We start from the raw sequence: 21,259 nt of genomic DNA, 5'->3' as shown, positions 1-21,259 counted from the left end.
GATTCTCAGTAGTATGTAATTACTTTTGCCATCCCATGTCTTGCTGTTCAGTAACTAACTGAGCTAATCTCAGTAACTGAGAGTTTGAGCGTGTGAATGACTGGTGGCTGTGTGGTGTGAATGCTTACCTGCTATTAGTAATGTTATATTGATCCTATCAATAACAGCAAAGACAGTCTTAGAAATAGTGGTTGTGATCAGTCTTCCCCTTGGCATTCAGTCCTGTTTGGTAAGGGGGGATGCACAACACATGCACAATCAACAACTTAAATGCAGAAAAAATGCTTGCTTTTTAATGCAGTGTGGTATTACCCATTTTACTTCTCTTTACCTCTCAAATAGTCTGAGGCCACTTGACTATAGCAGCCACGTGAGCTGCTCAGCCAATCCCTCAAGCTGAGTGGTTACTATTAATAAATCAACAATTATCTGTGTCAAGTTTGAGGAGGATCTTAGTTTTCTAAGACAGTGAGATGAAAATCAATCAAAAATACGAGCAAGTGTTTTTATTTTGAAGGTTGACCAGCTCAAAGAGGAGATCTGTGAGTATCAAAAGGGTGAGAAGCAAGGATTTCCATTGTCTACACCAGTTGAGACTGAAGAATTGAGCATGTTGCAACTACAGGTACTTTAAAGGGCCTTTTGTTCACTACTGTAAAAAGCAAATAGAGCAAACAGGCCCCAGTCTGCATTTTAATCCCCTGTCATAAATGAAGAAGCATAGCTTGTTGTGCAGAAATGCTTGTGTTTTCCTTTCTGTGTATGGGACATCAGTTTATTTGGTATGCCCAGCATAAATCTTATATGTAGAGCACATCTGTTGGTGTAAGCTTGTACCCACTAGTGCCTTCATAGCTGTTACAGGCCTTGGGAGGTTTTGCTGTTATAGACAGTGGATTATCTAATATGAGTAGTTGCAGCTGATGCAGCTCATGTTTTCTTGTCCCATTCATTTATGAGGGACTTAGGTAGCTTTAGAATCATGTCATGCTAAGATTTGAGTCTTAATTGTGTAGTAACTTCATTTTCTCTTTATGCACAGGACACAAAGGATGAAGGGAGGGTTGAAGGGGACCACACTTCAGGCAAAGCTGGTTCAGATCAAGAAGACAGATATCAGAGTAGTGAAACACTTCATAAAAGGTTTGCAATGTATAAGTACTTTGTATATTGTCTTTTTCTAGTGGCTTGTCTGGCACTCTGGTTGCTGGTATCCTGTCTTGCAGGGTGCATTTAAGTATTTGGTTCTTTAGAATATTCTTTGGTACCAGTTTTGTTCCTTTGCTCCCACATTTGAACGTTTGGAGGTAATGCAGTTGTGAGTGGGTGTGTAGTCCTTGCTATTAAGAAAACAGGCTGTTTTCTGGCACTTTCTCCGGTTTTTTGTTTTCCTAAAAGAATAGGTGTTGGTCTTTTGTGGATCCCTGCAGACAAAAGCGTTGTTTTTGAAGCTGTTTTGCTGCTGGGAGGATTTCCTCTGGATTTGGTTGCTGTCCAGGGGTGTACCAAGACACTTGGCTTTCAGACTTCCATGTGTAAACTGGGATTTTTGAGGGAAATCAAATTTTTGTTCTCCTGTGGCCTGCTTAGGAAATTGTTGCTGCTAAATCTCTTCTAGCATGTTCAAGGAGGAAAGGGCTGTCTGATCCAATCCCTCTGTCTCTTTTCCCTTTCAAATGTCCAAGCTTGTTCCCCCACCTCATGAGGCTGACTTTGTCATTGGCTTTCTGCTGTTAGCATCCTCCTGCCCGACCAGTTCTCTCCACAGACCCTCATCGTTACTCATGCAGAACGCATCGCCAATGATTCCACACATCACCACCTAAATGAGAACAGGGACAGGTCATGCTGGGTCTGAGACTCAAAATTAGCAGGATAGATATCACACAGTGGAAAACACATTGGGTCTTCCTTGCTTGGTGGTTTGTCAAGAGGTAAGTGATTTGTCTGTGTGCTGATGTGTTCACATAGCAGTTTCAGCCTCAGTGATACTGGTCTTTGGTGTGCAGGTGCCGGGAGGTGATTGAAAACATTGAGGGCAGGAATTCACAGCTCCTTCACAAGCTGCAAAATCTTGAGCAGGAGCACGAGGATTTGGTTGAGCACAACGAAGAGCTGGAATCAGTTCTGGGAGAGACACAGATCCAAACAAAGCAGGAAAAGGAACAGTTTGAGAGTGAAGTGGAGGGACTTCACTGGAAAGTAAGTAAGGAATGGAAGAAATGCTGTTTGGTTTTGTTTAATTCTAGCTGCTTTTCTCTCTGCATATTCATTGGTAAAATAAAATGTTGCTTGACCTAAAGCTGCATGCTCCTTTGTTTAGTTTGACAAGAAATACAACTAGCAAAATCTGCCAGTTTCAGAAAAGTGGGAGAAAAAATAATTATAGCAGTGAGTAAATGACTTGTTTGGAGGTACAGATTTCCCCTGTGGAGGTACAGCAACATTGTCTTTTCCAGCTTCTATTCCCCTTTTTCATGCTTGCGCAAGAACTGTTAAGTAACTGTTTAGCGAGGTGGGGGTTGGCCTGTTCTCCCATGTGCCTGGTGACAGGACGAGGGGGAATGGGCTAAAGTTACGCCAGGGGAGTTTTAGGTTAGATGTTAGGAAGAATTTCTTTACTGAAAGGGTTGTTAGGTACTGGAACGGGCTGCCCAGGGAGGTGGTGGAGTCACCATCCCTGGAAGTCTTCAAAAGACGTTTAGATGTAGAGCTTAGGGATATGGTTTAGTGGGGACTGTTAGCGTTAGGTCAGAGGTTGGACTCGATGATCTTGAGGTCTCTTCCAACCTAGAAATTCTGTGATTCTGTGTGATTCTGTGATTCTGTAGCCAACTTACATTCTGGATCCACAAGACCAGTCAATGCTCCCTTCACAAACAGCCTTTTCTGAACATGTGGACTGTACTAGCATTGGTTTCTTCTCTGAGCGGAAGCAAAGCCTTTGTAGTTCAAGTTTGAATTGCCTCATTTTTCTCTGGAGCTATTTCTTTTGAGCCTCTTGTAGTTTGGAAGCATTTATTTCCCCCAAGAAGCTGTCCTAGGTAGCATCAGTGCTCCTGTCAGACTTTTGCATCGGTCTCCTTTAGGAATTGCTTTTCCACCTTGGATGGTTGTTTCTGCTTCTACAGTTCCTGCTGAAGAGCGAGTTCACTTTAATTTCAGTCCCTCTCTCTTCTCCAGACCTGTCCAACAGAGAATGTGGTCCCTGTGGGGCAGTGGTGCCACCTGAACCCAGGAAAGGTCACTGGTTAAGCATGCTGGTGATGAAACGCTGCACTTTTTGACTTCTGATGCCACCTTTGTCAGGGTGCTCTTTAGCTCTGATTTGATTAGGGACTTTCCATCCTCCTGGAGGTAGCTTTGTGAGGAACACCTGTGCTTTCTGACCGCTTAGTGACTGCTTGCCTCAAAGGAGATGCTGTCTGCAGCATTTGTGCAATGTTGCTGCCAAGACATGTGGTCTGCTACAGACAGGGCAGTCGAACAGGTCTTAGGACAGGTCCTCTCTGCTAATTTCTAGGCAAAAAGAACAGAGTGAGCCAGGAGCTGTTTTTGCTTCTAGGTGGGTTGGCAGCTTTTCCTCCAAAGAGGCTGGTGGAGGAGATCTCTTCCTTTGGCCAGCTCAAGGCCTTGCTACCTGGCCAAGGGTTCTTCCTTGGGCTGCGTAGCCCTCTCCCATCTGTCTGTGGGTAAGAGGTGTTCTGAAGCTGCCAGGCAGCAGGACAAGTCCATGGTGTCCCAAGAGAACCTTGGATTTCTGAGGTGAGAAGGAAGGACACAGGTTTTTGAGTCAGGAGTGGCGCTTAGACATATCCACACACTTGCTGTTGTGTTACACTGCAATGTAGGAGGTGGTACAAGTGTGAAGGTATTTCCCATGTGAGTGGGCAAGCAGCCACACATCTCCAAGATGAATCATTACAAGGAATTTATCTTGTCTTCCTTTGAAGTAACCTCTAGATGTAAGGGAAAATTGTGTAATGACAGTAAAACAGACTGAAGGTGTGTTCAAATATCTCCTGAAAGACCCCAGCAGATGTCATGTTTAGAAAGGTATAGCTGAGGAGCCAAGGGAAGACACTGACCGTGATGGGAATGGCAGCAGGTCTGTCTACTGTGACAAGGCTTTTATTTAAATTGAATGGAGCATTTGTTCAGCACAAATGTTTCTCACTTTTCTCACTGAAGTAGAATAAATCAACTCTCCACAAATCAAACAAAATGCATTTTCAGTTTGGGGAAATCCCTTCTTCCCTCAGTCTGTTGTTAAAAGAATTCTTGGGAATGCAGAGCGAGCGCAGCGGGGGGCACCAAGTAGTCAAGGAGATGCAAAGCATTTTGGCTGGTGTGAGCTTGGAGCTGCGTTCTGCTGGGTACAAAAAGGAGCTAAAAAGGGCAGCGGAGACACAGGTGAGACAGACTGCGGGATGGAAGAGGAGGGGGTTAAACCTTGGATAGATCCAGCCTCTGCTCAGATGGAGGATGCAAAGCTGCATCCTTTAGCTCTGAGTGGCTTTTGGATACCTTGGCTGTAATGAGGGAAGAACTGCACAGAGGCATGTGTGCTGGAGCCTGGAGAAAGCAGTGCCCCTGGGTGTTTGCCAGGCTGCACTGTGTGAAAAGGACCTGGGAGTCTTTTCTGTTTTGGCAAGCCTACAAAAGTCCTGGCTGGTTAGGCCACTGACACAGAACGAGGACACCAGGATACAATGTGGTATTGTTCTGCCACTTGCATGGGACTTACCTGCCCAGCTTAAATGCTTAAAGCTTAATGGCTTGGGGAAAAAATAAGCAAAATAATGGAAATGCATAGCTGGGTATCAGCTTCCTAAGCAAAGATTGATTGGGAGCTAGGGAGGGGAAGTTTGTTTTGTTCCTGAGATTCCTTCCACAGCTCCAAAGTCTTGAACCACAAACTGTCATCTGGTCACGGAAGAGAAAGCAGGTTTCTGTCAGAGGCCTGGGTGTTTCACTCTATGAATGTGCATTTAACACCTGGTTTGGTAACATCATCTATCTTAGAAAACAATAATCAGCTGCCCACTGTTAGAGATTGTTCCTTGCTGGGAGCTTCAACAGAGCCATCTTGTGCCTGAAGCCTGTCAGTGGAAGCAAAGCTCTCGAGCTTTGACATGCTGCTTTGTAATCACTGAAAAAGAACTGAGTTTTGCAGAGACTTGGCACTTCCTTTTGGCTTCCCGTTGAAAAGGAATGAAAAATGGTATCTGAATATATGCAGAGAAAGGAGAAAGAGAGAGACATACAGCCCGTGAACGTGCTGTGGAGCAGGTGCATGTTCTTTGTATGTTATGGTGTATGTGGTGGACAGATGAACACTGAGGCCGGTCCCTGGAGCTGGACTTCATCCACTTCCACTTGCTCTGCAGCCTCATGAAAGTCCAGCCTGTTCAATGGGGAGGCCAGCTTGGTGGTTTAGAAACAGGAAAATCAGCACAATTTTTTTTTTTCCCCCTAAGTGTAAGAAGCTGCAAGGAAAGGCTGCTGATTGCTGTGCTGGCTAGCAGTGGGGCAGACCTGGGCCGTTAGCGCCAAGACTCCCATTTTTCAAAAGGGTCTGCAAGAACCATAATCAGGAGGGGAAATTGGACTGTGGAAATTTGACTATCTAGCTCAGATAAACCCTTTAAAACAGCAGGACTGATAATAATTGCCACCAGGGCCCCTGCACTGGAAGACTCCTCTGGTGGAGGGGCAAACTCGGAGGGCATCTTTGTCCAGACGCCTCTTGTCTGCCAGGAGAAGAGTACACGTCAGCATTCAGAGCCCTTGGAGCCTTGCAGGAGGGAGTCACAACCTCCTCTGGGTGGTGGAGGGACTAGGACAGGTCCAGGGACTGGGTCCAAGGTCTGCTTGGATGAGATCAGCTGTGGGGATTGGGCACTTCTACCTGAGCACCGTGAGACTGTGGGAAAGGAGGATGGTCCATGGTGTTAGTCAAGGGTGCCTTTGTATAGGGTCTCGTGGCGTCCTGTGTGCTGAGAGCAACATGTAGAAGGCCTACAAGCTTTAGAGGCCTTGAATTTTAACCACGTATCTGGGTTGTTTCTCTTCTTTTGTGAAGCAGGGTTCTTTCATTTGCCTACTTGGCCCTGGATGACCTGTTCAGCCTTTGAAGCAGCAGGATGAAAGACGTGAGCAGCAGCTAGCCTGTGTTGGCAGCTACCCACGTCCCCCCCCAGTCCTCATTTTCGAGCACAGGGTTTATTCTGTAACTGCTGCACAAGGAGCAAATTCATTACTAGTTGCGGGTACTGGTTTGGTTTTAACTTATGGTTTGTGTATGTTAAGATCATGAGTTTAGAGACAGAGTTACTTGAAGTGCAGAAGAACAAAGCTGAGATGAGTGGGGAAGAGCAGGCGTCGTCTGATGGAGCACAGGAGATGCAAGAGGTAAGAGGTTTTCCTTGGGAAATACATTCATTTGTTTAGAAATGTATTAAATGAGCATCTCATGTGAATGCTCTTTGTCATCTTCTGAGAATTTGTATTCCATCAGCTCATGCGAGGCAGATAGCTGTTTTCCTGCAAAGACATCCAACATGCCCACATTATCTCTGTGATAGCTCATTTCTTTGAATGCTCTCTTAAGAGATTGTCTTGCTTTCAGCACTGCAAGCTGAGAAGAATGTTGCCTTCCCTGTGAGGGTGAAAGGTTTACACGTGTAGAGGAACATCAAGATCTGAAGTTCTGCTTGACCATTATTTAGAGATTAGTGAAACCAGCGTAGCATATAGGTGTGCTTGCCATGAGGCTGATTCGCAGCTAGTTTTGGGCTGGCTTTGCTGTCTGTTTGTTACTTTCTGGTCAGATGATGCTAGTCAGACAGCTGGAGTTTGTTACTTGTCAGGTTTCTTTTGTGGGAGAAGACAGGGCTTATAGCGTGGGGGAGATCAGCTTGCTCAGGTACCTTGGGTCAGGTGAATGCTCCAGAGGTGTCTAGCCAACTCTAGATAAAAGGTGTAGGAGCTCTCAAATGTTGCCAGCAGGACTATTTTTCCCAGTCTCATCTTTCTAGAAGACTTATTTTCTGCAATTTATTTCTCTTTTTTTTAGAATAAAGGATGCTGTGGAAGTCATTCTTAATCTTGCTTGTTCCAGATGCTGGAAAGCTGTCAGGAAACAATAGAAAAGTTGGGAAGTCAGCTGGGAGAGCGGAGAGAATGGAGAAAACAACTTGCATCTGAACTTGAACTGTTGCGGGAAGATCTGAAGGCTGAGAAGAAGGTACTGGGCAGTCAGATGTGCATCAACTACAGGATTGTGCTGTTCTTCCAGGAACTGTGTATTTTGTAGTTTGAGAAGTGGAAAATTTTTCTAAAGGCTCTGCTCTTTCAGGAGAATCTGCACATAGTTCCTACAGCGTGACTCCCTGCAGGAGACAGTTGCCTTTGTGACTCCATAAAACATAACAGTTGCCCTCCAAGGGTGTTGCGTGGAATTCTGTTGACTCATTTCTCTAGTCCAGCCAGTTCCAAAGCTTATTTGGCAGATGGTTTTAAATCTAACTGTTTTAATGGAACTGTCTCTAACTCTGTAATATATTTTTCCTTTCAGTGAATCTAATAACAAAACAGTAATTCAAAGTCTATAGCCAAAGCCCTCTTCTGTAGAGGACAGAGAAAGTTTTCAGATTTAGTATTTTAATTAAAAGCTGTAAGTCATATTGCTTCCTTAAACATAAGTAAAAACCAGGGAGGGTCTGAACTGTTGGTGTAATTGCATGCATACCAAAGTCTTGCTGGAGGAATGGTGTCATCTAGAGGGCGGGTCTTTTGTAGAACTTAGACAACAAATTCACATTGGAAAGCTCATGTTGCAGACCAGGCTTTGTGGAAAAGCAGGTTAGGAAGTGGCTAGGTCAGTCTATAAATAAGATATAAAAAAAGGAATCGTCTGATTTGGAGATGATGGGAAGAACAGGAGAGGTCACTCTAACCTCTGCACCCCAATAGTTTAATCTACTCATAGTCCAGGGACCTTTTAATCAAAATTGTACATACCTGTGAATTTGTCATTCAGCCACCTGTTGGCTGGTGGTTTTGCTTAAGCTGCAGAGCAGGCTGTTTCTCACTTAAAGGAATCATGAGATGAAATCCAGTGGCCTGTGTTAGGCTGGAGGGCTGTAATCATCTTGGAAATAGAGGACTTGCATGTGTTTGGTAGGATCATTGACTTCACAAATGCATTTGTTCCCTTTTGTTAAAGTGGCTATACCGGGACAAAATATCTTCCAACAGAGTGCTGGAAGTGAGCCTGGCATGAATTTAGTGGGCTGTTGTGAGTAATATGCACCTGGAGATCAAGATTTGAGGTTGTTCAATGTTGTTTGTTGGGATGTCCAAAACATAGAAGGGGCCTAGTAAATTCAAACTAATTATTTTAGTCCTTGTAGCTTTTAATAACGACTATGTATGTGATGTGCCATGGGCCAATGCTATACACAGAGCTGTTTGCATTTGTTGGAACCTTTTTCTTGTTTTTAAGAGATTTCTGGACATTTGAGAGGAGAAAGCTTTCTCTGAGCTTATAGTTAGAGGTATTTCATTGCTAACTGCTTTCTTTAACACGGGTTGCCTGACTCAAAACCAGAGCATAGAAGCCATTATAATGGCTTCCAGAGTCTGCAAAGATTATCAGCAAACAGGGATTTCTTTAACGTATTCCATGAGAAGCTACAAAAAGATAATGCTTTGTTAGATACAAAGGTGAGAAATGTAAAGGAATCACCATCCTTCTAGTGTCTGCTGCAGATAGAAGCTGCTTGTCTGCATTGTTCAGTATAAACAAACACATCTGAGGGTGGATAAGAAGACCTGGAATTAAAATATTTGTGCTGGTATATACTTAAAAAGAGATATTGATTTAAACAAACAAACAACAACAACAAAACCACAAATTTTACGAAACAGAGTAATAACTCTGGGTTTAACAGCATTTTCCTTTGAAGGATTTGGTTTCACCACTGCTTAGAAGCAAATACTAGGCTAGGCAGATTCTGGTTCCAATCCAGTTTGGGAGTTCCTGTGTTCTTACGCATTCCTCATCCCTTCTTTTCTTTTTCATCCCTTTTATTTTCTGTATGTGTTTGCTCTGTGTCTCGGGCTTTGGGTTTGGGTCTGCCATTGCCATGTTAAGGCATAGGTGACACTGAAAGAGGAGAGCAGCCATCCATAGAAAGTTGATTTGGTTTGGCTTTGGTTGGAGGATGCTCTCTCTGATTTTCCAAGAGTTGCTAGTTTTGTAAAGAAATGTGGCACGTGATATAAAGCACTGAGAACTACAGATGGCCAACAGAAGGATGAAATCAAATAAAGAACTGTGATTTGGTGATAGTTTACACACAGCTGCCTCCCATGATGGAAAACTTATATATATATCTTCAGGGGTCAAGCTACAATAATTCAGCTGCAGAATAACAGACCTTTGCTTGATGGAGTCCCCAGGCTGTGTTACACTGTTCGGAATATTTCAATGAGAGTGAAGAAAATGAAAGTCATGGTGTTTCTGACCTTGCAGGCCTCTGAACTTGTACAAGAAAGCGAGCAGATTAACAAACCTGAGCAGCAACATGAAGATTTATGTACAGATGAAAAGACACATGAAGAGCAGATGGCTAAAGTAGTATTTTTGGAAGAGCAGATCCAAAACTTGACGGATGAACAAGAACTTGTACGGTAAACCTTAAAAAGGCCTGTGGTACTTTCTGCCATTTATCTTTGATGATTAATTGTTTAGTCTTTTCAAAATCCACGTAGTGTTTCTTCTGGCAAGAATGGGCACAGCAGTTTGTGCCTTCCTCTAAGGTATAAGGTAATCAGCTCTCTGTAGGGATTTTTGCTGAATAAGCATTAGTGATATCATGATCAATCAGCAGTAAGCCTTTTTTTTTTTCCTGCACCTGCTCCACATTCTGAACAGCGTAAATGAGAGCTATTCTTTGGCAGTGGGCTTTTTTTCTTTGAGTTAGGTAGCATTTGGACTAATATGGTCCCAAAGAGTTCCCATCATGGGTTAAGGCTTCTTGGGCCTAACCACTGCCAACAGCTTATGTTGTACATCCTGCTCTGAATTTCAGTGATCCTTGAAGAACAGGTTTCAGCGGATGTCAGGGGTGTTCCTTCACTCCCCTTTTTCGGTAGACCAGTACAAATTTGAAGTTAGAGCATCCATGCTCAAACTTTCATTAATAAGTAAAAGTATGGATTAAGTCCAGTATGGTTATAGTCAGCTCTCAATTACCTGGCTAGCTCAGTACTGAGATAAAGTAAAAATCAGGATAAGACAGGTACGTTAGCTTGTAAGGTCATATATTTTGGATCAGGATAAGTCAGACAGCTGATGGGGAGAGCTGAGCCCCTACTTCCATGCAGCAAGGCACTGTGTGAGTGCTCTGGTGCTGCTTGTTGGTGCAGAACGGTTCACATGGGCCCATGCGAGTGTTTCTTTGCATAGCAGTTAAACTAGTAACTAATGACTGGGAGCTGACCCTTTGGATACGTAGTTTTGTGAATCAGTGTCCGTGGGAGACTGAACCTTGCCCAGAACTGCTAGTCCCCAGGATGAAAATCCCTGGGATTTCACCGGACTCTCATATCCCTAGTTTTCTGTTCAGAGAGTGATTTCCCATGGATGTGTATAGTTATCTCTTTGATTTACTATTTCTTCTTCAAGTTCTGAATTACTAGAAAGCAACAAGAAGAGAGAGGAGCTAGAAAAGCAGCTAAAGGAGAACAATGAAGAAAAACAGTTGTTATTGGAAGAAATCGCCAAGCTAAAGCAAGATATCCTGACTACCAGGGAGCAGCTTGACAGCACAGCTGAAGAGACTTTGAGGATGAATCAAGGCATGGTCCATGGAGACAACAGGTTTCTTTTGTCACAGAGCTCTGCAGGCAGTTTAAATGGGAGCATTAAACAGGTATGGACAGTTTTGCAATCTTTGACATCTCCAGCATCAGCCAGTTCTTGCAGTGAGATGAGAGGCAGGCTGATTTCCTTGGGAAAAATGCTTGGGAATGAGTAAATGTAATGATTTCCTTCTGTCATGTTTTTGGACATAATGAGAACTTGGATAAACTGAATGGCTCCCTTACTGCAGGTGAAAGAAATAAGTTATAGAGTCCTCAGATAATATTTTTGACTTTTTTAGAGCTCTTTCTTAACTCCCTTTTGGAGTGTGAGCAACAGAGCTGGCTTTCTGTTCCCATAATGGTCTTGCCCTTACAAGACCATCAGAAACTATTCCACTGCCCTTGGGGTTTTCTGCTTTTGTACTGCTGTGCCTGAACTCATCAACTGCTGACTCAAAGTGGCAGCTCACAAGTCCCTGGATTCTGCTGCAGCCTCGGTTACTGCTTGCCAATTGCTCTACCAGGCGGCAGGCAAGGGCTGTGTTTGCTGCTGTGTTTATCTGCTTTAAATGCAAGTTGTTCACCTGTCTTACTACAAGAGCTAAAAAAGGAGGGGAAGAGCAGCTAGCCCTATCAAGAAGAAATGATGAAGAAACCCAGGCTGGGGAGTGTTAAGATAAGCAAGGATTATGTGTGGGAGTTTGGAAGCGAAGAGAGGACAGGAGGGCCTGCAGGCAGGAGTGGGAGTGCAAAAGAGGATCAGAGCTGCGCTTGATACCAAGATGCATCACATTTGTACAGTTAGAGCAGACCAGAAAAGTGTATTGTCTGCTAGAGCAAGGTAAGAGGTGTAGAGGGGATACAGAAAAGGATCCTAACGGGATAAGGTGAGAACAAATCCCTGTTGGGGGAACATCTGGGAACAAATGACGTTGCCAGATCCAAGAGCACCAAACAAAGGGTTCCCACACAGCTGGACATTTATTGAGAATGTAAGCTTGATCTTCAGGGGACTTCACGTGGTCCCAAGAACAGAAGGTGAAGCTGCAAGGCAAGAATGCAGATCAACAGATGGCTGAAATTGGTGCTGGGAAGAAGAAGGATTTTGATACACCAAACATAGGAAGAGCTTCTAATCTGTGTACAGTGCACTTTCAAGAAGATGGGGGACCGAAGAGCTCAATCATTTTCTGAAAGCTATTGTAAACCTGTTTGCCTGTGACAGAAGTGGGTGACCACTCCAAGGTGTCCAGGCTGCTGTTACACTGTGTCAGTGTCCTGCACTGCTGCAGGACCCACTTTGTTCCTCCTACCTCTGGAAGTTGTGTCTGGGTGCACCACTCGTGCTTAGCAAGACTGTCACAAAACTCTGCAATACCATCAGAAACCAGCTCAGCAACAGATATCTGAGTTAAGAGCAACCTGCGTTGTTTTTCTTTAGTTTGCTAGGTTAGCTTTAATGGGGATTTCTTGCATGATCCAGGTTATTGCATCTTCCCCTTCAACCTCTAGAGTTGTATAAGCTTCTCCGTGGAGATGGACAGGGTAGGACACAATTTATGGTGTTGGGGCAGTGACCTGCTTGGGTGGGAATCAGAAGAAATACTGTACCCCTTTTCCTACTTAAATGCCCATAAAGTCTACTGGCATACTTTTGCAATCCTCACCTTTCTTAATTACCAGTCTTTATCCTTCCTTTAAATCACTTCTCCCATGACCTTTGTTTTGCTGTTCCTGCAGAGTATGTCTGAAGAGAGATTCCAACAGCAGGAGGAAAAAGTGCAGCAGCTGCGGCAGGACTTGCGTCGAGTTCAGAATTTGTGCAGCTCAGCTGAGAGGGAGCTGAGATATGAAAGGGAGAAAAATGTCGACTTACAAAAGCAAAATCTCTTGCTCCAGCAGGAATGCACCAAGGTAGGAACAGAGCAGGGATAACTGCTTGAGGAAAGCATCACCTCAGTGCCAGGAAAGGTGGTGGAACAGGTCATCTTGAATGCAATCACACAACACGTGCAAGACAACGTGGGGATCAGGCCCAGCCAGCATGGGTTCATGAAAAGCAAGTCCTGCCTGACCAACCTCATCTCCTTCTGTGACCAGGTGACCCTCCTGGTGGATGAGGGAAAGGCTGTTGACATAGTCTGCCTAGACTTCAGCAAGGCCTTTGGCGTGGTTTCCCACAATATTTTCCTGGAGAAGATGGCAGCCCATGGCTGGGACAGGTACACTCTGCTGGGTTAAAAACTGGCTGGGCGGCCAGGCCCTGAGAGTGGTGGTGAATGGGGTAAAATCCAGCTGGTCACCAGTGGTGTTCCCCAGAGGTTGGTGTTGGGGTCCGTCCTTGTTAATATCTTTATTGATTACTTGGATGAGGAAATTGAGTGCACCCTCAGTAAGTTTGCAGATGACACCAGGTTGGGGTGGAAGTGTCAATCTGCTGGAGGGTTGGTAGGCCCTGCAGAGGGACCTGGGCAGGTTGGGTCGATGGGCAGAGGCCAATGGGATGAGGTTCAACATGGCTAAGGGCTGGGTCCTGCACTTTGGCCGCAAGAACCCCATGTAGCATTACAGGCTTGGGGCAGAGTGGCTGGAAAGCTGTGCAGAGGAAAAGGACCTGGGGGTGTTGGTCGATGCTCACCTGAACATGAGCCAGCAGTGTACCCATGTGGCCAAGAAAGCCAACGGCCTCTTGGCTTGTGTCAGGAGTAGTGCAGCCAGCAGGGCCAGGGAGGTGATCGTCCCCCTGAACTCTGCTCTGGTGAGGCCGCACCTCGAGTGCTGTGTTCAGCTTTGGGCCCCTCACTAGAAGAAGGACATCGAGGCCCTGGACCGTGTCCAGAGAAGGGCTACGGAGCTGGTGAAAGGCCCGGAACACAAGTCCTGTGAGGAGTGGCTGAGGGAACTGGGGGTGTTTGGTTTGGAGAAGAGGAGGCTCAGGGGGAACCTTATTGCTCTCTGCAACTGCCTGAGGGGAAGGTGTGGGGAGCTCAGGGTTGGCCTCTTCTCACAGGAAACCAGTGATAGGACTAGAGGGAATGGCCTCAAGTTGCACCAGGGGAGGTTTAGGTTGGAAATTAGGATAAATTCCTTCTCAGAAAGAATGGTCAGGCATTGGAAGGGGTTGCCCAGGGAGGTGGTGAAGTCACTGTCCCTGGGGTTATTTAAGGAAGGGTTGGAGGTGGTGCTTACGGAATGGTTTAGTGGGTGACCTTGGTGATAGGGGATGGTTGGACCAAATGATCTTGGAGGTCTTTTCCAACCTTAATGATTCTGTGATCATTTTACAAGCTACGGGAGGTCTGAAGTGATGATCTGAAAAAAATGGGTCTCATTTGTGTTCTTGTTAGCACTAGTGACTATTTGAGTCTATGAATGTCTTGGTCTCTCTCCAGTTTTTGCCCAAGAAATGTTCTGACCATGCAGTAGCTGATGCTGTCAAGCATCCTCTGCCTCAGCTCCATGGAATTGCACGTCCTCCAAATAAATATGGTGTACTTGGTCCCTGTATTTATTCTTTTATTCTTTTTCAGTGTCTGGTAATCCTGTTTCCCTGTTCTTGATTCAGACATTTCAGATAATATATATAGAAGTTCAGACTTGATTTCTTCTTTTGAAACTCAGGTCAAAGTTGAACTGAAGCAAGCTCGGGCAAAGCTCTCAGACACAACTGAAACATGCTCCTCTCTCTCAGCACAGTTGGAAAAAAGTCAACAGAAGGTCAAAGAACTTGAACAAGAGCTCTTGAAATGCTCCCATGCTGATAAATTGCAGAGCAGCCTGCAAGAGAAACTTATACAGGAGAAGTCCAAAGTGTATGAAGCACAAAAACAGGTAACTCATCAACATGGACTAAGTTAACGTCTTAGGTATATTTTAGGTATATTAGGTATATTTTTAGCAGTTTTATGTAGCTGCAGTTCAGAAAAAGAAGCACTAGCAGCTCACAAATCAGCTCCCTGAAGTCTATTTTACTAGTTTGAGATCACCTGGGAGGTTGGCTGAGTATTTTAAGAGACATATTGGTTAATAGTGGATGCATAATTAAGACAATAGGAAGCAAATTGGATGCTTTAACTCCTGACTCTAAAGTTCGGTATCTGAGAATACTTGTAGTGGGGCTGGCAGATGTAGGGAATCTGGATCATGTCCTCACAGAGGACCCTTGCTGCTGTTCACAGTCTAGTGAGTTACAAAAGCTTGTACTTTCTATAGCATCAATTCTTCTGTGTTCCTGACTAATCTTTGGATTTGTTTTTGAAGGGTACAGGATTGATTTAAGTGTAAAAATAAAAATAAAAACATGTTGCTAATTCATGACATAGTATCTGATCCAAACTAAGTGATAGCCATTTAAAAATATTTTATTATTCATTTTGGGTCCAAGTACTGGCTTGTTAAATTCAGAAAATTTAACCCATGTCCCATTTTAATCTGAGATCTCAAAGCTCCATCAGAAGTTGAAGGATTCACAACACCAGCTCCTGCTTGCAGAGACCCGTGTTTCAGACAAGAAACTCCTGGAGGAGGAATTGAAGGAGGCTCGAGAAAACGAAGCTCGAGTGCAGCAAGAACTCCGTGAGGAGCTGCTGAAAAGGTACCCAGAGCTGGGTAAGAACTGTGCTGTGAGTGGAGAAGAGGTGTGTGCCAGCCAGCAAATGCTTCTGTGCTCCCAGCTACCTTCTGCAGCTCCATGCCTGGCCCTACGTGGGCTCACAGAGTTGCTGATTTTTGCCTCCCATCTCTTCTTTTGTGTCTGTGGTAGACACTCTCCAAGTGTCTGTGCCAGACAGAATCCCCTAAAAAAAAAATTAAAACATTTGTGGAGACTTCAGCTGCCTCAAAAGGTGCATGTTCCTTTCCAGCCAGCCCAATGATTTTGATTCAGTGATTATTTATCCTCTAGATGCCAGCAGCTGTTCCTGCAGTGTCCCAGCACAGCTGTGTTCACACTGGGTTTGACATTCCCCGATAGGACAGTCACTGTTTTGCAGGGCACTAGGACATGGGGACACCTGGGATGTGCTCGTTTCTTTCTACCTACCCTCAGAGTTGTCCAGGGCAGGTGTGGATGCAGGCACGATGTTGCTTTTAGACCATAGCTGGCCTTCAATTCATGGTGGCACACCATGGGCTGGCCTCTGTGTCCGTGTCTCACTGTCACACCGACGTGCTTTTAGGAAGCTCCTGGAGCAGCAGGTGGAGGAGCTGCGGCAGCAGCTCCGGCATTCGCATGAGACAGAGGCATCACTGGCCAAGATGCATGTGGAGCTGCAGGCCAAGACTCTGCATGCCCTAGAAGATGAGAGGAAAACTGATTCGAGTGAGGTGAGCTGCAGCACGGACACGTCCTCATCACCCAAGGTGATGCTGTACTGGTGGCTGGCTCCAGAGCAGACTGAACTCTAGGGAACAATTTGTGTGGGTAAATGAGACCATTCCAGTATGAAATCTGTGTGTGGGAACTGGTGAAATATGGCCAAATCCAGCCAAGTGCTGAGCAATTACAGATCCCACTGACTTAAAAAAGGAACTTGGAGGAAAAGCACCATCCCATCTTGAGTAGGTTTCATGGGGATGCAACTGTGAGGGCAGGGAAGGAGGGCTTGAAGAGAGATTGGAAAAGGCCATCCCATTTTCTCATGAAGCATGGAGATTTTCATAGGAAAATTTTGGTAGAGTTCACTGTTTGGCAGGATGCATTGTCTCCCTCTGCCCTGTTGAAGCCTGTGGTCCCCCAGCAGCACAGAAGTTCATATTCCACCTTCTTTTTGGGGAGGTGTGGTGGTTTCACCCCGATGGGCAGCTGAACACCACACTGCTTTCTCGCTCTGTGTTTCTCTCTGTTGTTCTCTCTCCCAGCTGCTGTTGCACAGCAGTTTTTTCCCTTTCTCCGATGTGGTCTCCCAGAGACACAACCAATGTTGCTCATCAGGTGGGCTTTGGGCAGTGGCAGGTCCCTTTTGGAGCTGTCTGGAACTGGCCTTTGTGAGCACAGCCCAGCAGCTGCCCTGTGTCAGAGAAAGGCCACCCCACTGTCCTGTTGCTACCAAAGCCTTGCCACATAAACCTGATGCAGGAGGAGGCAGTGGCTTTGGCCGCAGGGAGGTTGGGAAGCAGGATGGATGGATATTATCTGTCACGGGGAACGTGAGGATTAATGACAGACTGCAAGAGAGACCAGACTGAAAAGGAGGCAGAGGGCTGCTGTAGCTGAGGACACACAAATAAAAAATAACTCTTCCAGCATCTCCAGTGTCACAAGGAGAACCAGAAGCTTTCAGAGCAACTTTCACTGCTGAAGGAGGAAAACAAAGCTCTCTATGAGGAAGGAGTCCGTCTTTTGAACCAGAAGGATCTGTACATCAGGTAAGGACTGAAGCAGCAGGGAACATGAAGACAAATTTCCCAGGAATTGCTCTGGTGGTCACACGCGCCATCACTGTTCTGTAGCCGTTCGTGTCTCTCCTGTTCAGGACTTTGAGCACTGAGATACTAGCCTTAACCTGATGCCCTTTTGTGCAATTAGGTTATGCATCACACATCTGCTGCTACTTCGTGTTCCCCTTGGCAGCTAAAGCAGTGTGCAAAATGAGGGGGTGTCTAGGGAGAGCTGTGGGTGCTGCTGTTTAGGGTCTGGGCAGAGGGGCTTCATAGAGCTGTTTTTTTCCTATCAGAATACTTTTGAACTAATTTGAAGCCCAGTAGTGTTTTTCTCATGAGTTTTGATCAAATGTATGCAAACGTCCCTAATCTGATGGAGACTCTTGTATGATATTTTCCAATTGGGACAGAAAGGAAAATTAATTAAAAAAAAAGGAAGTCTTTCCAGCCTAAATGGACAGGATACAAGGGGAGAGCAGCAATCGCAAGTCTCAGGAAACAAGAATATTTAACCCCAGTGTTGCTGGTTACCAGTGAGCTGGTGTGCTCATTCTGCCTTTAACTGGGAAGCCAAATACATGTAGAGCTTGGTAGATGGCTGCTTGGAAAAGCCTGAATAAACAGAGAACATCTGCCTTGTTTTTGACCCGGAAAACAAAAAGATTTCATGGCTTTAAGTTCGTCTCTGTGCCTCTTCAGGAAATATAATGAAATGCAGCTCCGCCACAAAGACAAGATCCGCAGAGCCAAAGAGACGTTCATCCATGAGGTGAAACAAAGGGACAGCAGGATTAAGCAGCTTGAAAGTGAGCTCAGTGAGTCAAAACTCCAAGTAGAAAAGGTAAGAGAACACATCAAGGGCTTTCCCTCGTAGGGAACATAACATGCTTGATGGTGATCCTTTTGGTAAGACACTTTGAGTGGATAGAGAAGAACAAAGCGTAACTGCTGGTTGTTGTTTCCTTCTGCGACAACACTCAGGGGAAGGTGCTGATTGCACAGATCACTACTGAGAATGAGAAATTACTCCAGGAAAGAAGACGGCTCCTCCAGAAGATAACTGACCAAGAGGAGACCCCTTGGAGCACCAGGTCTACCATTGCCACCCTGCAGAGCAGGTAGGCTCCTAATGATGTCTTGGTGAGATGCCCCTGGAAGCCTGCCTCATCCTAGTACTTCTTTGTTTTTATTTTCCTTTCTCTGAAGAAATCCTTGTTCTGTCTGGATCATGCCTCAGTCACTAGTGCTGGGGATTTCGTTGCTGTGGGATTTGGTTAGGCCCTTGGCATGCAGCTGAAGGCTGTGCAGGCAAAAGGGTCTGAGTTTGAAAAAGAAAATGCCCTTTTGAAAGCACAGTGTGCCTGGATGGGAAATAACTTATGCCTTGTATACAACGTGCCCAGAGTGAAGATCCTGGATGAGGAGAACATGGGGCTGCATGAGAGCAAACTGCAGCTCTCCAGCCACGTGCCCACCTCGCAGCGCGCCATGAGGAGCATCCACGCTCCCAACACGGAGGTGAGACCCTCTGAGCAGACAGCTTACAGGAGCTGATGTCCTGAGAGTGGGTCAGTATCCAAGCTGCAGCTGAGGTGCCAGGGAAGGGTTGAACCGATCCTCTGCTTTGGGTGGGAAGTGACACCAAGCCCGCAGTAGACTGCAATGGCTTTGTCATTGAGGAGGGACTTCAGGGGTAGCTGACCTCCAAGCCTGGTACGGCACTCATTATTATCTGCCCTTGCTTTTTCATGTGGGTAGCGACAAATTTATGGTGAGAAGTCCAAGGGTGATTAAAGGAGACTTCAGAGCCTTTGGGATCGTTTGAGATATTGGTAAAGAGATCATGGGCGCCAGCAGAATTATCCTCTATTCTTTGGATTGTAGGGAATTATATCAAAATAAGCAGGCGGACCTGGCTTATCCATACCTGGTTCCAAGGCTGGTGTCACTGGCAGAATTTGGCTTTTTTATCATGCGGTAGTCTACGTGACACCAGGCCCGCTGGGGCCTGGTAGGATTCACCTTTCTTAAAGGGGGGAAAGAGTTTTGCTTACAAGTTCGTGTGGCTGAGTGAAAGAGCATTAAACTAGGTTTGAAGGGGAAGAGGGATAAAATCAGGCTCACTAGTGATAAGCTATGGGACAGCATGACAGTCTTTGAGGAATATTGTGCTGATCAGAGCTTTCGCTGAATACACTGAAGCGTATTTGAAATATTTGTATGCTAGTGCACGCTGTATGAGGAACAGAACTGGAAGCTTTGGCTCAATCTCGCACCTATATCATTGGCATAAGGGAGACTTGGTGGGAAGAGTCCAGTGACTGGAGAGCTGTGATGGATGGCTTTAGGCTCTTCAGGAGACATAGCAAGGGCAGGCGAGGTGAGGAGCTGATGCTGCACGTAAAGGAGCGGTGGGACTGTATGCAGCTTGCAGTTGGAGATGACATGATTGAGATCCTCTGGGTAAGGATTACAGGAAAAGCAAATAATGCAGATGTGGGAGTCTGTCATCATCGTGGCTGGATGGCCTATAGGACAGGTGTATTGTTCTGTAGGGAATTAAGGGATTTCTCTAGACTTGCTCTTATCCTTTTGTGTGACTTCAGCTTGCCAGATGTTAACTGGGAATACCACACAGTGCATACAGACAGCTCCAGGAAGTTTCTAAAGCATGTTGGAGATAACTACTTGGTACGGGCACTATGGGAGCCGATTAGGAAAGGTGCTCTCCTAGATTTGTTGGTAAAACAGAGAGAGTCTTGTGGGTGAACTGGCGATCGGTGGCTGTCCTGGCCACAGTGACTGTGAAGTAATTGAGAACTGCCTCCCTTACTTCAGCAAGGATCCTTTCATGATCGCTGTCTCCAAGAGTCCTTCACTCACAAGTGCTTCCCTCCTTGCAAACAGCAAGACAAGTGGGGCACCTTCCTTAGCTGGCTCACTCACTATTTGTGTCGAGAAACTGTCCTCCACGCAGTCTGGGAGTCTTCTAGACTGTATCCGCTCTGCTGTGTTGTATTTCCAGTAGATGTCTGGGAAGTTGAAGTCCCCCCCCCACAAGAACAAGGGTTAGTGAGACTTCTAGTAGCGTACTGAATGTTTAATTTGCTTCTTCATCCTGACTGGGTGCTCTGTAACAGACTCCCACCATAATATCTGTCTCGTTGGCCTTTTCCCTGACACTTAAGACAGAGACACTCAACCTTTTTATTGCCATCGCCCAGCTCCATGCAGTCAAGGTATTCCCTAGTGTACATGGCTACCCCATCTCCTCTCCTTCCCTGCCTCCCTGTGTTGCCGAGCCTGTAACCATCTATCCCAGCATCCCAGGTATGCCGTGTCTCACTGAGGTCAGTGATACAGCCATGAGATTTAACTAAAACTTCCAGTTCCCCATGTTTATTTCCCATGCTGCATACATTTGTGTAGAGGCACTTAAGTTGGGCCCCTAGTGAAACTGTTTTTTTGGATGAAGTGGCTGGAATTACTTTGTGCTGCTCTTCAAGTGTTATCCCACAGACCTCTGATCCCTTTCCTGGCTCCGAGCATCTATTGCCGGCACTGGCATCAAACCAGTAAGAGCTGAGTGGATTGAGGTTCCTCTCCGCTGGTAACTTAAGTGCAAAGGCCTCTTCACCAGTTAGCAGGCCTGTAACCAAAGATGCTCTTTCTTACCTCCGACAGATGGACCCCATCTGTCCCCAGTACACCAGGTTTCTCAAAGATAGTCCCATGGTCTAAAAAGCCAAATCCCTGGCTAAGGTACCAGTCCCATGCATTGATCTGCTGGATTCAGCTGCTCCTTTCAAAGCCTTTTGACTGGTAGGATCGGACAGTGGAGCACCAGTACTCCAGAGCCTCTTAAAGCTGCTCCAAGGGCTCCGTAGTCCTTCCTGATACACCTTGAACTGTTCTCAACAGTCATTGGTACCCAGATGAAACAACAGCAGGCGATAGCAGTCTGTGGGCTGCCCAAGGCTCGGTAGTCTCTTGGTAGCAACCC

At 45.7% G+C, this 21,259-nt stretch overlaps 1 protein-coding gene across 1 annotated transcript in view; it reads left to right on the top strand.

Annotated features, from left to right (window-relative positions):
- CCDC30 (coiled-coil domain containing 30) overlaps window positions 1-21,259 on the top strand; it is a 40,110-nt gene that overhangs the window by 16,869 nt on the left and 1,982 nt on the right. The window contains exons 5-19 of the mRNA XM_068658279.1: window positions 518-625; window positions 1,043-1,143; window positions 2,010-2,202; window positions 6,313-6,414; window positions 7,124-7,249; window positions 9,542-9,699; window positions 10,697-10,943; window positions 12,616-12,789; window positions 14,572-14,706; window positions 15,312-15,469; window positions 16,053-16,200; window positions 17,120-17,241; window positions 17,956-18,097; window positions 18,238-18,374; window positions 18,660-18,774. Coding sequence (XP_068514380.1) covers window positions 518-625; window positions 1,043-1,143; window positions 2,010-2,202; window positions 6,313-6,414; window positions 7,124-7,249; window positions 9,542-9,699; window positions 10,697-10,943; window positions 12,616-12,789; window positions 14,572-14,706; window positions 15,312-15,469; window positions 16,053-16,200; window positions 17,120-17,241; window positions 17,956-18,097; window positions 18,238-18,374; window positions 18,660-18,774 — 2,166 coding nt within the window. The remainder of the gene's footprint in view (window positions 1-517; window positions 626-1,042; window positions 1,144-2,009; window positions 2,203-6,312; window positions 6,415-7,123; window positions 7,250-9,541; window positions 9,700-10,696; window positions 10,944-12,615; window positions 12,790-14,571; window positions 14,707-15,311; window positions 15,470-16,052; window positions 16,201-17,119; window positions 17,242-17,955; window positions 18,098-18,237; window positions 18,375-18,659; window positions 18,775-21,259) is intronic.

Source organism: Anas acuta, chromosome 22, assembly GCF_963932015.1.
Source record: "Anas acuta chromosome 22, bAnaAcu1.1, whole genome shotgun sequence".
In the NCBI taxonomy this organism is placed as follows: Eukaryota; Metazoa; Chordata; class Aves; order Anseriformes; family Anatidae; genus Anas; species Anas acuta.
The sequence above is the reverse complement of the archived record's forward strand: the minus strand, read 5'-3'. Positions and strand labels throughout refer to the sequence as shown.